The 13,574-nt window shown below is 50.0% G+C and overlaps 1 protein-coding gene across 5 annotated transcripts in view; it reads right to left on the bottom strand.

Moving 5' to 3' along the window:
* FGD3 (FYVE, RhoGEF and PH domain containing 3) overlaps positions 1-12,690 on the bottom strand; it is a 42,054-nt gene extending 29,364 nt beyond the window's left edge. For 2 of the 5 annotated variants that reach the window (XM_010835975.1, XM_010835974.1), the window contains exons 1-4: positions 12,236-12,690; positions 3,499-3,679; positions 3,269-3,359; positions 2,150-2,663 (exon numbers count right to left, since the gene is read on the bottom strand). In XM_010835975.1, coding sequence (XP_010834277.1) covers positions 2,150-2,663; positions 3,269-3,282 — 528 coding nt within the window. In that variant the 5' untranslated portion in view covers positions 3,283-3,359; positions 3,499-3,679; positions 12,236-12,690. Of the gene's footprint in view, positions 1-2,149; positions 2,664-3,003; positions 3,244-3,268; positions 3,360-3,498; positions 3,680-11,061; positions 11,085-12,235 lie in introns of those variants that run through there. The other 3 variants (XM_010835976.1, XM_010835978.1, XM_010835977.1) reach the window with 3 other exon arrangements.
* Between the last annotated feature and the right edge of the window lie 884 nt (positions 12,691-13,574).

Here is a 13,574-nt window from a genome sequence, read left to right on the forward strand (position 1 = left end):
TATGATTTATCTTTTCCAATCACACCAGAATGAAACTAGAAATCAATAGCACAGGAAAACCTGGAAAATCCACAGATTTCTGGAAATTAGATAGTACACTCTTAAACAACAGTCAAAGAAGTTGCAAAGGAAATTAGAAAATAGCTTGAGACAAATGAAAATGAAAACACAACATATCAAAGCTTATGGAATGTGGGAAAAGCAGTGCTAAGAGGGGCATTTATAGCTGTAAATGCATGCATGTATAAGGAGGAAAGATCTCAAATCAACAACCTAACTTTGTACCTCAAGATTAGAAGAATAACACACTAAACTCAAGGGAGTCAGAAGGAAGTAACTAACAGATTAGAGCAGAGATAAACAGAACAGAGAGTAGAAATACACACACACAAAAAAAACAACAAAACTAAGAATTGTTTTTTGAAAAGATGAACAAAATTGACAACCAAAAAAATGAGATAGAAATCAAATAAATAAAATGAAAGAGGAAACATTACAACCGATACCACAGAATACAATCATAGAGACGGACAATTAAATGCCAACAGTTGAATAAACTAGAAGAAGACATAGATAAATTCCTAGAAACACAATCTACCAAGACTGAATCATGAAGAAATAGAAAATATGCACAGACCAATAACAAATAAGGAGGTTAAATAAACAATAAAGAAACTTCCCAACAAAGAAAAGCCCAGGACCAGATGGTTTCACTGGGAAATTAACACCAATTGTTCTCAAATTTTTCCAAAAAATTCAAAGAATGAGGAACACTGCCTAACTCATTCTACAAGACCAATATTATCTTAATACCAAAGTTTTGGGGCCTTGCTGACCCTGGAGATACTGTCCCTCCCAGGATACACTAATTCCTAGAGATATAAAGAATTCACCAGCAAGACAAAAAGTGTCTTTCAAGTGCAAACCAACCCATCCAGAGCCCACATCCAACCATCTTCTTTTCTGAATCACACAGGACCAGGTGTGAGGTATCCAGGGACAGCCCCTGTACACAGAGCCCACTGAAATTATTCAGACTGGCCAATCTTAAGCCTGCTTACTCTGTCTCACCCATCCATCTCATCAGAAATCACAATCAAGACTCTACTGTAACTTAAATAGTACTTGTACATCAACTATACTTCAATTAAAAAAAAATCATTAAGTGATTAAAAAAGATTCTTGCTCACAATTTCCAACCCCTCTGTCTCCTGACCCACCCTGGTGAGTTTCTCTCTGGTTCTCCTTGGTATCATGTACCCCCTCTTTTCATGAGCTATGAGTAATAAACTGTCTTTACACATAAGTCATTTCCTGATTTGTTGGCTTTGTCATTTCTGAATAATAATAAAACCTAGATTAAAATATGCCCCCAGCCCACTTGCTGAGACTTTGGCTTACAACAACATAGGCCTGTGGCTGCCGTTTGCCCACAAACCTGCCTCTTGATGCAGCCATGTTTGTCAATACCATCTCCAACCAAAGGCCGCCTGTGCTTCTCTTGAGACCTAGTCACTTGCAGCTTACCTATGCTGTTCTCCTCCCATGCACATGCAGTCCCTCTAAGCCAGGGCTATCAGCTTTACTCCCATGTCCCCATGAGTCCCAGTGCAGAGCCCAGAGCCCCAAATGCTAAAGGGACACAGATGAGCTTTCTCTAACACTGAGCCACATGCATGAGCATACCTGCTTCCCTGGGCCATCTGCATGGGGCTCTACTCCCATGCCTGGGCTCCCTTCCTGCCTCTGTACACCCCATGTGCAACACTAGTGTTTTCCCATTCATAAAACAACATGATAACCATGCTGCCTTCTTCATGGGGGTTCTGCAAGGCAGGCAGCAAGCATTGGTGAACAGAGCTGGTGGCAGCGCTGTTTGCATTAAGACTGGGACACTGTGTTGCCATGGAACTGAGGCTTAGGAGAGACGTCATTGCCTGATGTGTTGGGAAGACCCCTGCTTGCATGGTCCTGCCCTCGGGCCTGCCCACCAACCCATTGTGGGGGCTTCTTTGAGAGTGGTGTTTGAGTGTGCACCCTGCTACTGGCACCAGTAAGTGATGTAAGTAAGTGATGGCCCTGTGGACCTCCAATACCCTCAGAGGAGGGCCCTGCAGCCCCTGACACCTGGTACAGGAAGGTGACCTACCTTGGCTGGATCCATGTCAACCTTAGAAGGGTTGTTCTCAGGGTCTGGCTCCTCACTGCTCCCCTCGCCTGCATCGCTATCAGCCTCCTCCTGTGGAGACTTGCTGCCCAGGGCTGTTCCCGGGTGTGGCCCTTTGATGATGGTACCTGGGCCCGCCTCGCCGCTGTCCTCACAGAAGTGCTCGCTGACCACGCTGCAGGATGGGCTGTCTATCCCGCTGTCCCGGTTAGGGATCTTAGAGCTGCTGGCCTCACCCACTGAGCTCATGTCCCCAGCAGAGGCCTGGCTGCCAGGGCTCCCAGAGGCAAGCTCCCCGTGGTGAGTTCCAGGCCCGACAGGGAGCGCAGGGAGCTTCCCTGGGTCTGTGCTTGGTTGCTCCAGGGAGGAGTTATTAGGCCCAGCATCTGGCTCCTCCATGGTGGCACTGGGGGCCGGGGGTGTTGAGGACCCCCTTCCTGGCTCCATCCTCAAAGCTGAGTTCTCTGATCTCTGTGAGGGGCTGGCTGGGGGCTTCCTGTCAGGGAGAAATGAGTGCAGTCAATGCCAGCTGGGCTGTGGACCAGCCCCCAGGGAGGGCCCTTTGGAGAAAGTCAACATGCAGCTGCACTTGAGCACCCCTGTCAGCCTCAGCTGGTTTTCGGGCAATGGCAAATACAAAGCATTTTGTTTTAAAAGTTAATTTCTTCATAAAGAAAGAAGGAAGAGAGAGAGGGATGGAGGGAGGGAGAGAGGGAGAAAGAAAGAGAAAAAGAGACGAAGGAAGGAAGGAGTAAGGAGGAAGAAAGGAAAGAAAACAGAGAGGGTGAAAGAAAAAGACAGGAGAGGGAGGAATGAATCCTGTATCATGAAGCTACCTGCTCCTCGATGAATTAGAAATAAACGCATAAAATAATAGCAGTAGCCATCTTGGGCACAGTGGATCTGGTCTGCACCCTGCTCTGGCATCCGTGACACTATCCTCAAGGTAGCTCTGAGGTGAGGCAGGATCCCCATCAGGACCCTCCCTCAATATCACTGTAGATATTCTGTCTGACAGGTGACCTGACACTTTCCAGAGACCCAGGGGCTGAGGAGCCTGGATCTTGGTCCCAAATTCCTCCTGCTGCTGCGTTTACGCACTGGGGCTGTTTCATGCTCTCACATGGTGCCTCTTCTGGAAAACCTTGTGGAGGAAACGCCCCTTCGAGTGTCAGTCAGTCAAGTGTCAGACCTGCACAGAGAGGGTCAAAGGTGAGACTAGACTGCAGGAGACTGAGATCCCCCCAAATCTTCTACTTGAAGAGTGGAGCTGCAGAGGAGTCAGGGACCAGGAACAGCAGCCACTTATTCCTGGGCAACAGGTGGGTTACCTGAGGCTGGCAGACTCCACAGGGCACTGAGGTGAAGGGCAGGTGCCAGGCTCCCTGCCAGCTGCTTTCTGGGTCCTTTGGGTTGGCCAGCCGAGGCCTTGCACGAGACTGAGGGGGGGCAGGATTTGCTGAAAATCTTTTTCTTGCCCAGCAGTTTTGAAGTGGAGCAGTTCATGAGGTTCTGAAAAAAAAAAGGTGAAAAGAGAATGTTAACCATGTCCTCCACTGGCACAGAGCAACCTGGGTGACAGACCTAGTTCTCCAGGGAGAAGATGAAAGGGCAGCTTCAGGCCACCGCTCAGTGCAGGGGACCCCTGAGCAGGTCGTAGAGGCCTATGGGTAGATGGAGCACGGCTGATTCCCTGGCCCCCAGCCCAGGGAAACATGTACGACAACGGCCGTGGCATGTAGCAGCTTCTACTGCTGCTGCTACGACTGCTAAGTCGCTTCAGTGGTGTCCGACTCTGTGCGACCCCATAGACGGCAGCCCACCTGGCTCCCCCATCCCTGGGATTCTCCAGGCAAGAACACTGGAGTGGGTTGCCATTTCCTTCTCCAATGCATGAAAGTGAAAAGTGAAAGTGAGGTCGCTCAGTTGTGTCCGACTAGTAGCGACCCCATGGACTGCAGCCTACCAGGATCCTCCATCCATGAGATTTTCCAGGCAAGAGTACTGGAGTGGCTTGCCATTGCCTCTAGGGCTGGCTTAAAACTGGGGCCAGAATTGAGCTTGTCCCCAGCCATGCCATGACTCAGGGAGAAAGGGTCCCTTCAAGTGTGCAGTGCCATCATGACTGAGGGGACCCAGCAGGCCCTCCCAGACACATGCACTCCTTGTGCTCACAGTCACAAGCAATCAACTGCTGTCAGTGGCTTCTTCACACATGGTCTTCCTCCCTCACTAAACAAAATAAAGAACCATCAGTGGAGGCACAGGTCCCCCTCCCCTCCAGACACACAATCAAAAAGGTGTCCTGAAGCCTGACCCTTGGTCACCCATGCAACAGAAGGGCCTCCTGGCAGAGTGTGCTCAGAAGAGAAGTGTGACCCACCTCTGCACGCACATGGCCTTGAGGGCTGGTGAGGCCCCAGAAGCCAAGCAAAGATCCAGCCCCTGTGGGTCTCCTGCCCTCTTGTCTCCCAGTGTAATCAGATTTCTTCTGAGTCAAGTGACTCCAAAATCAGTGCAGGGTGCACATTTAGTATTGCTACTGCCACATTCCTCAAGAACTTAATGGGGAGGAATATCAATATTTCTAAACAGAAAATGCATGCTTTGCCGCATTCTTCTCATAGCACAGAAGATAATCTCCAGTTTCCAGAAATCAGACATGACACAGCAGTAAAAATATGCCAGATGGAATTCAGGCCACACACTCAGCTTTGGCATGTCTAATGCCGCCATCCGGTGCCAGGTTGAGCCTGCTGCAATCACACCTCAGGGTCTCCTGGTTCTGGTCAAGATTGAATAAACTGGAGCTACTCTCTCACCTGAAACAACTAAATCATGGATAAAGCACACAAAACAGCAGTTTGAGAGACACCTTACAGCAGGCAGCAAAGGGCAGTGCTTCTGAAGGTGGAAACATGTGCAGTGAGCCCTCCGTCACCCCAACTTTCTGCCTGGAGAAGGGGATCCCAGGTCGACCCCTGAGTGAGGAGACAGACCTGGGCATCCAGGAACACCAAAGCAGCTGGACGTCACAGGGTAGAGGGCTAGAGAGAGATCTGCAGTGAGGGAACACGGAGACTGACGGGGGCCCTCGGGATAGCTCAGTGCGTGTGCAAGGGAACTACAAGACTTGAGAGAGAACTACCAGAGAGGATCAGAGGGAACGCCAACTCAGGCTCACACAAGGCAGGGAGTAAGCCTGTTTCCACCAGCCAGATTGAAAACCCCAGTACCCACAGGGACTTAGCTAACTTGGAAGGGTCTTGCCTCAGTGTGGGTGCATAATTAGCCCCACAGTGAGCTCTACTCAGGTCCCACCTAACAAACACTGACGAATTTTAACAGGAAAGTCCCTCTGTTAACAAGCAACTTAATAGCATCGCTAAACAATGCTCCAGAGCAATTATGGAAGCACAGACATATTCAGAATCTAATAAGGTGAAATCTACAGTGTCTGGAATCCAACCAAAAATTACCAGACATAGAGGGCAGATATACACAACCCACAGTGAGGAGGAAAAGTCAATGAATTGAAATTGACCCATATCTGATACAGATGCTAGAATTAGCAGACAAGGTCTTTAAGACAGCAGCAGTACCTGCTGTATATGCAAAAGGTCAGCAGAGACATGGAAAATAAAAAAAGATGCATATCCAATTTCTAAAGATGGAAACCACAAGATGTGAGATCAAAACCCCCTGGAAGGGACTGATGGCAGATTAGATATTAAAGAAGAAAAATTAGTGAGTTTGGAGAGACTATAGAAGCTTTCTAAAATGAAAGAGAGAGAATGAATTGTGAGATGCAGAAAAACTATGAACAGCATAATATGTGTGTAACCAGAATACATATGTGGAGTGTTAAAAAAGGAGTGAGCTTGAAAAATACTTGAGAAAAAAAAATGACCAAAGTTGATATCAATTCTACACAAGCCTTTGGATCACTGAGGGGAAAAGGGAATACTTCTCAATAATAAGGATGAATCTAGAAAAAATTATTTCAAGTGAAAAAAAGACAAAGAAAAATGTGCCTACTTGTTTTTCCATTTACATAGAATTCTAGGAAATGTACCCTAACATGTGATGCCAGAAAGCAGACCAGGATGTTGCCTGGATGGAGGGGTAGGTGCGGTGTGGGGGTTACAATGGAACACAAGGAAGCCTTGCAGAGTTGACAGATGTGCTCATCACATGTGTGTGTGTACGTGTGTGTATGTTGGAACATCCAATCGTACGTCTTAAACATGCAGTTAATTGTATGCTGACTATACTTCAGGGAAGGTGATACCTCTGAATTACACAGACTTGGTGAGTTGCTAACATTCACCAGTGTCATTTTCCTTGTTACAGAAGGGACAATGAACTATGCAAAGAACAGTGGTAAGGAGTGTGGCAGGCCCAGAGCCTGGGGACGCTGCAGCAGCCTGGCTTCCCTGGATCCCCATCAAGGAGAGGAATTGTACCCTTTCTCTGGAGGTCCTTCAGGTGTGGCTATCTTACCTTCCAAGGGTTTTTGTGCAAGGGCAGCTGATCAAGGCTTGGCCAGACTGGGAAACCCAGGGCTCGGCATAAAGATGCCCTCCAGGGAGCAGAGTACCTGGTGGAGGGCAGTTCTGGTTGCAGAAGAGCTGAGACCACCCTCTAATCTGACTAGAAAGCTGCAGGGTACAGCCCACAGCCTCAGCTGGTCTCCCTTTCTAAGGCCAAGGTGAGCGCAGGACAGGCCAGTCCAGTTATAGCCTCCCCTCCTCACAGCTCAGAGGAGTGGAGGGCTGAGGGAGGGTTAGGGTCGAGGACACACACGTGCAAGGGTGCCCACCACACACACACATGTAAACACACACACTTACACACATGCACATGCACACACAGACACACATAAACATACATCCAATTACACACACACACATACTCCATGTGCCTGGGGACATGCTGAGCGCTTTTGTATGCTTGCTCAGTTGTAGTCACCAAGGTGGGTGACATTCCATGTCTCAGACAAGGATGCCAAAGCTGATCCTGACCATGTGGCCTAGGGGAATCAGCACCCAGGAGCTGAGTCTACCAGACATGCGGCTCTGAACCCCCTGGACTGGGTTCCAGGCTCATTCTGACATGCCCAAGGCCAAAGATGTAAAACCATGCAGGAGCCAAGGAGCATTTGTCATTTCTGTCTTCCCAGCCACTCACCTCTCTCTTCGAAGCCCCGAGCTCTCTGAGCTGAGAGAGCCCAGCTACTGAACTCAGCCCAGGGCCCAGTGCCCCTGACACCCAAGGCTGCCACCAGCCAGTATCAAAGGCCCCAAACCTGGGACCAGGAGAGGTGTGGGGACTGGAGAAGTACAGAGAAATTAAATGTGCCCCACTACCGAGTGCATTGTGCAGCCAATGGATAGGGTGGCAGGAGGGATGTGGTCCCTGCCCTGGAGTCCCCAAACTGCTTGGCAGCTGCCTGAGACAGGCAGGGATAGTCCTGCATACGGGCCACAATTCCGCTCCACCTGATGCTGGACGTCCCCACTACGGATACAGTGCAGGAGCTCCCACTAAAATCAACACTATGCCCATCTCACTTGCTGCCTGTCACCTGGTACCTTGGAGGCCCCAGGTGGGCAGGCATCTCCACAGCTTTGTCACTGACATGGCTTAGTAGCCCCGGAACATGGGGCCCCAGATGACAGCTATCAGCAGCCATCAGACGTATGAGCCTGAGAGGAAGCCTTTGAAACAGTTCTAGCCCTGACTGGCTACAGTCCCAGAGAAACCCTGAATGAGGGCCACTGGAATGCACCCCACCAGTCCCAGAATCGTGAGAGATGATAGTGCTCAGTGGGGTGGTTGGTTACGTGAAGGAGGTAATCCAAATAGTACTGAGAGCACCATGGGGCAATACAAGAAACTGCTATGCTGCACACACCTACATGCAGGTTGCAGGCTGGGGGATAAGGCTGCAGAAACCTACAAGGCTCTATCAGCAGTGACAAAGGTCTGGTTGTGCAGGCCCTGCCAGATGCAACAATCGATGGCATGTCTGCAAAGCTGCTCCATGACCCAGAGGTGCCTGCACTCCAGAGTTAGGATCCAGAAGCACAATACTTGTCTTGGGGCCTCAGCCTAGGAAATGCTCTGGCTGGTACAGTCTGTGGTCTCCATCCTGTGTGCTGAGAACCCAGACATGGACACAGACACTGGGGTGCCATATGCTTCAAAATTCAGTGGGGGTCAATGGGACTTCAAGGCAGGATGGGGCTAGCAGAGCGAGGAGGAAAGGAGACTGGTCAACAGCACTGGACCCAACAACAGTCCCACAAAGGTTCTTAAAGCCCGAGGCAGCACACAGCACTCTACCTCCAACTGGCTATATCATCGCTTTTTAGTGGTCCTAACAGACAAAGATGGGCAGGACACCTCACCAGGCTGATGACCTCCAGCCATTAGCATCACCTGAAGCTCCTAGTTCCCCATCACAGGGCCTGTTCAGCTACAGTAGGAATTGGCAAAATCACACAATGAGCCCAGTAGTGATGACATGTGCCCAGAGCTGAGTTAACAGAAGTTCAGCGAAAGCAAGCCCAAGAACGCACTGGCTACAGTGTAAGGAGCTGTGACTAGAAGGCCCATGTGCAGAGCTGCGCTGTATGCAGGCAGGTGTATCTGGGAAACAGATCACTGTGATGTTTCTTTCTCTCTTCTTTGGCCGTGCTGCATGGCATGAGGGATTTCAGTTCACCAACCCAGGCTCCAAACCATGCCCCCTGCAGTGAAAGCGTGGAGTCTTAACCACTGGACTGCCAGGGAAGTCCCTGTACTGCTTCAACTTAATCTTTTTGCTTATGTATATATTTACTATTCTTCTTTATTTCCTTTTTTTTTCTATTTTTAAATTTTTATGTTTATTTCTGATTCATATTTTGTTTCTGTTTTTACTTTTATCTAGAAGGAGAACAAGTATAAATACTACAGACACTATGCATTGCCATACATCAGAAGCAACTACAGGAATAAAATCACAACCTTGGAAATAAAAAGTAAAATCCTTTCTTGCATAGGCAGCTAGATGTATGATAAAGCAAGTAAACCCCAGGAGTGAGCACTGCAAAATTATTGGAGCTTTGCTGTATTTTTAAAATGTTTTATAATAAAGTTTTTTGGGAAAAGAGTTTATCCCCACAGCATCCAAGATCCCTAGGCCCACACTCAGGATGAGGCAACAGGGGCTCCTTGTTCCATTCTGACCTCTCCCATGGGGCACCCTGGGCTCACAAATATTCCACTCTACTTTTGATTGTGTTTAAAATTTTTATTTAAAAAAGCAATGAATCAAAATGGATAAGAACTTTCCAACAGCTTCCAGTTGATACTGAAAACCCTAACACAGACATGACTCTGCCTCTCCCTCCACACTGAGCCACTTTGGGGGGCTTTCAAGGCCCTCCCTCTGCAGGAACAGCCTAGCCCAGCTCCCCACGCTCATTCCCTGCTCTGTGATAGGCCTTCCTCAGAAGAGAACCCCCTCCTCCATAGCTCCCACCTGCCAGGCTCACCCACACCTCCCCACTCCACTCCCCGCCGGCTGCAGACCACACAGGTGGAAATCTTACCTCCTTCGTGTGGTCTGCCACCTGGCAAATAGCAGGGCTCAGTAAGCATGTTCAGTGAGTAAGTGAATAGATGAATTTGAATCAGCACGTCAGTTTTATTTCCTTCTAATATGTACTTTTACATAGCCCTACAAAAATATGCTTTAGTCAAGTCCAAATTTTTGAAAATACAAAATGCAAATCAAGATTACAGAAGGTTAAACTCCATCTCCTACCGTCCGTCACTTGACAGCCCCACATCATCTCATCTAACTGCACAGTGACCCTGTCAGGTAATTACAGTGAAACGGAGGCCTAGATGGTGGATTCACCTCCCCAAAGCCGATGGCTGTACCAGCAAGAGCTCTGTGTCCTGGGCACCAAGGGGCTCCAAGTAGCCCCCACAAAACCCCGTAGAACTGATGTACAAGGTAGGTTACCATCCACTTCACTGGGAACCTAGGCAACCAGTCATCACCACCACACACAGGGGCTCAGACAGGGGACAGGAACCCAGACAGAGAAAACAGCATCCTAAGTAGAGGGAACAATATCTCAGACAGAGAGAGCAGTATCACAGGCAGAGGGACCAGTGTCCCAGACAGAGGGAAGGGCACAAAGCAAACAAGAGTGAGTCATGCCATCTGAAGAGGTAGCAGTGTGCCTAGGTGTGTGAGCCCAGAGGGGAGGGGACAGGATTTGGGGGTTGGAGCCAGGATGGATCTCATAGCTGTAGGCAGCCAGGGGTCATGCAGGTGAGCGACACCCCATTCAGGTTTGGGTTTCACATCTGTGCTATGGTCAATACTGCTTGAAGGTTACATTTTTACTCCCAGGCTCATCCCCTTTTCCATGGACCTGTTTCCTCATCTGTCAGTGGGGTCATCAGAGCCCACCTGGAGCAGATGGCAAAGATGCAGCAAGACAAGTGCTCCTGGCACTTGACCGTGATCCTGGTGTGCTCCTGGAGACTCTTCTGTGATCATTGTTCTGAGTCCAGCAACAACCCCCACCCTAGGCTCTCAAGGGGCTCAGGGCAGAAAGGCCTCACCTTTCCTCTGGGGCCTTGCTCAACACCTCATCTCAGCTCTAACCTCAACAGACCTACTGCAGTCTAGGCTTCTGTGTGTGCAGAGCATAGAGTCCTGTCCAGCTTTGGGGGCCACTGCATATTCAGAGGTGCTGGTTTTGTGTGGAAACAGACGTCAGCGCAAGTTGCGGAACCAGGGCCTTGGCCTCCTGCAACTACCCAGCCGAAGACAAACCACTTCCTCCCCTCAGCACCCAGCCCCACCCAGCCCCAGGGCCACTTGCCAATCAAATTTTCAGGCTCCAAAGGTTTGAGTTTGGGCCCAGGTTGTCAGCTTACAGTCCGTGGTCTGGGGCAAGTGATGGGCCTCAGTTTCTCTGTGGCCCTCAGCTTCCTCTCCTAAAAGAGTGATGGAGCAAAGTCACCGTGGGATTTGTCTGAGGACTAGTGTGAGTAACAGCAGAGCTTCCCTGAGCACACCCAGCCTCCCAGGGCTGTGCTCACCTCTGGAGCCTGGTACCACTCAGATCCCACTTCACATATGGGAAAGTTGGGTGGTAGAATCAGTGGCCCATAGTCACAGAGCTGGGGGAGGGACTGCAAGCCAAATGTCCCCGTGGGCCATGAACATCACCAGGATACCAGCTACCTGCTGCCACATACTCCTCGGTTCCCTCCTCCAGTGAAAACCCCAGACCCATCTTTCCACCTCCCAAGGGGAATCCACAGCACCTCACTGACCCCGAGAAACTGTAAACGGGCTGATGGTCTGCAATCAGAGGGACTCCCACACTGCAAACGCCACAGGGTCCTGGGAGCCTAGTGCTCTGGGTACAGTCGTGCCCTAGAACATGCCCCCTCAGTACAACCAGCACAAACACAGCTGCCTCTGGTACCCCATGGCTGCCCATCACCCTCCCCGAGGTCAAGGTGGCCTGGCCACCTCCCCGAGGTCAAGGTGGCCTGGCCACCACCCTGCACTCTCTGGGCACAGTATGAGGTTCGGAAGAGGCCCTGACAGGCTCAGTCTTCCCTCCTAGCAGCCCATCATAGACAGGCCCTGTCAGGACCTAAAATGCAGATTGCAGCGGAATCTTCTGAAGCCCCACAGTCTCTAGGGACTGTGTTTGGGACCACTTATCCTTCCTCCATAGGTCCAGTCTATTCGGGGACCCCGGCCCTCAAGTTCATCTTTGCTAGAGTCTAAACTGCCACAGGACACTCAGCAGTGTGCTCATTCACTGCTCAACGATTTGCTACAAATCATGCCAGAGGCACCACAGGAAGACAAAAGGGACACAAGACACCGCTCGGCGCCACCACGGCAGCTTCCTGCCTTAGAGACATCCGACCCCAAATGACTACTGCTCTGAACTTTCCCCGACCCCAGAAGTGCCCCTTAAGGGACCAGCAGAGGCTCTCTGGGCTGGCAAAGACCCCAGAGCCAGCACCACTCACCTGTCTTCTGTGGCGCACGTACTTCTCTCCAGGACTGACTTCAGGCAGCAGCAAAACACAACTTCCTTTTGCTGGTTTTCGCAATATGGGTCACTAAACGACAGTGCATTTGCATTTCCGCACTGGTTCTTCCCTTGCCTCACATACAAAAAGATACAGCCCCAACCGGCTGGAATGCTGTCCGAGGACCAGGCGATGCTGGCCGCAAGGTGGTTTAAAGTTTAACAGACTGCTCTGCGTGCCCCAGGTGGTTCCGGGTGTGGAGGCTACAGCCGTCCTGCCTCTGCCTCTATCTGTTTTTCTAAGCAGACTTCCAGGTGCCCGTCTCTCAAACCTTCAGAGAGGGGGCACTCAGTGGGTATCTAGTGGGTTCAGTGCCTGAGTTGGAGAATGCAATGGCACCCCACTCCAGTACTCTTGCCTGGAAAGTCCCATGGATGGAGGAGCATGGTAGGCTGCAGTCCATGGGGTCGCTAAGGGTCGGACACGACTGAGCGACTTCACTTTCACTTTTCACTTTCATGCATTGGTGGAGGAAATGGCAACCCACTCCAGTGTTCTTGCCTGGAGAATCCCAGGGACGAGGGAGCCAGGTGGGCTGCCGTCTATGGGGTCGCACAGAGTTGGACACAATTGAAGTGCCTTAGCAGCAGCAGCAGCAGCAGCAGTGCCTGAGTAGTGGGGTTGGCTCCAGACCATACAGGCTGTGGCTCCTAGATCAAAGAAAAGGCCCAATGGGCCACCAGAGGCTTTCTTGAATTTTCTTGGATGGGAACAATGAAAATGGCCATAAACTGTTGGAAAATTGAAAGTGGATTGTTTCAAGGTGCTCCCAGGGGTGAAGCCAGTCGCCACCTCCACCCCAATTTCCTGAGGAGACCTGTTCCATATTTGATGATCTGGCTGCTCCAGCCAGATCCAGCCCTTCCTAGCACCTACAGAGAGGGCTCCATGACTTTTAGAGTGAAAAGTAAACATATGAAGATACAAGATTGCTACAAGGCTTAGACCACAAATTCTGGTCCAGTTTAAATGACGGATTCTTCATCCAGCCTTATATGTTTTTTAAAAAGCAAAGAGATTTCTCTGGACCTTGGTTTCCATGTTGTATGGGGGTCACAATAGAGCCCCCTCAGAGGCAGTACCTCACACACAGGGATCATGTGAGTATAACGAATGAGACCATTGAAGGGGCCAGTTAATGAGATAATTTCTCCAGTCCACACTGACCCCCCTTGGCAGACCACACAGCCATGTTTCTCCATGGGTTTCCAAGGGATGCCCACACCAGCTGGAGAGGGGATTTGCTTCCACCCTCTGTTCTTCTAAATATTTACCA

The sequence above is a fragment of the Bison bison genome, unplaced genomic scaffold (assembly GCF_000754665.1).
Source record: "Bison bison bison isolate TAMUID 2011002044 unplaced genomic scaffold, Bison_UMD1.0 scf7180017864057, whole genome shotgun sequence".
In the NCBI taxonomy this organism is placed as follows: domain Eukaryota; kingdom Metazoa; phylum Chordata; class Mammalia; order Artiodactyla; family Bovidae; genus Bison; species Bison bison.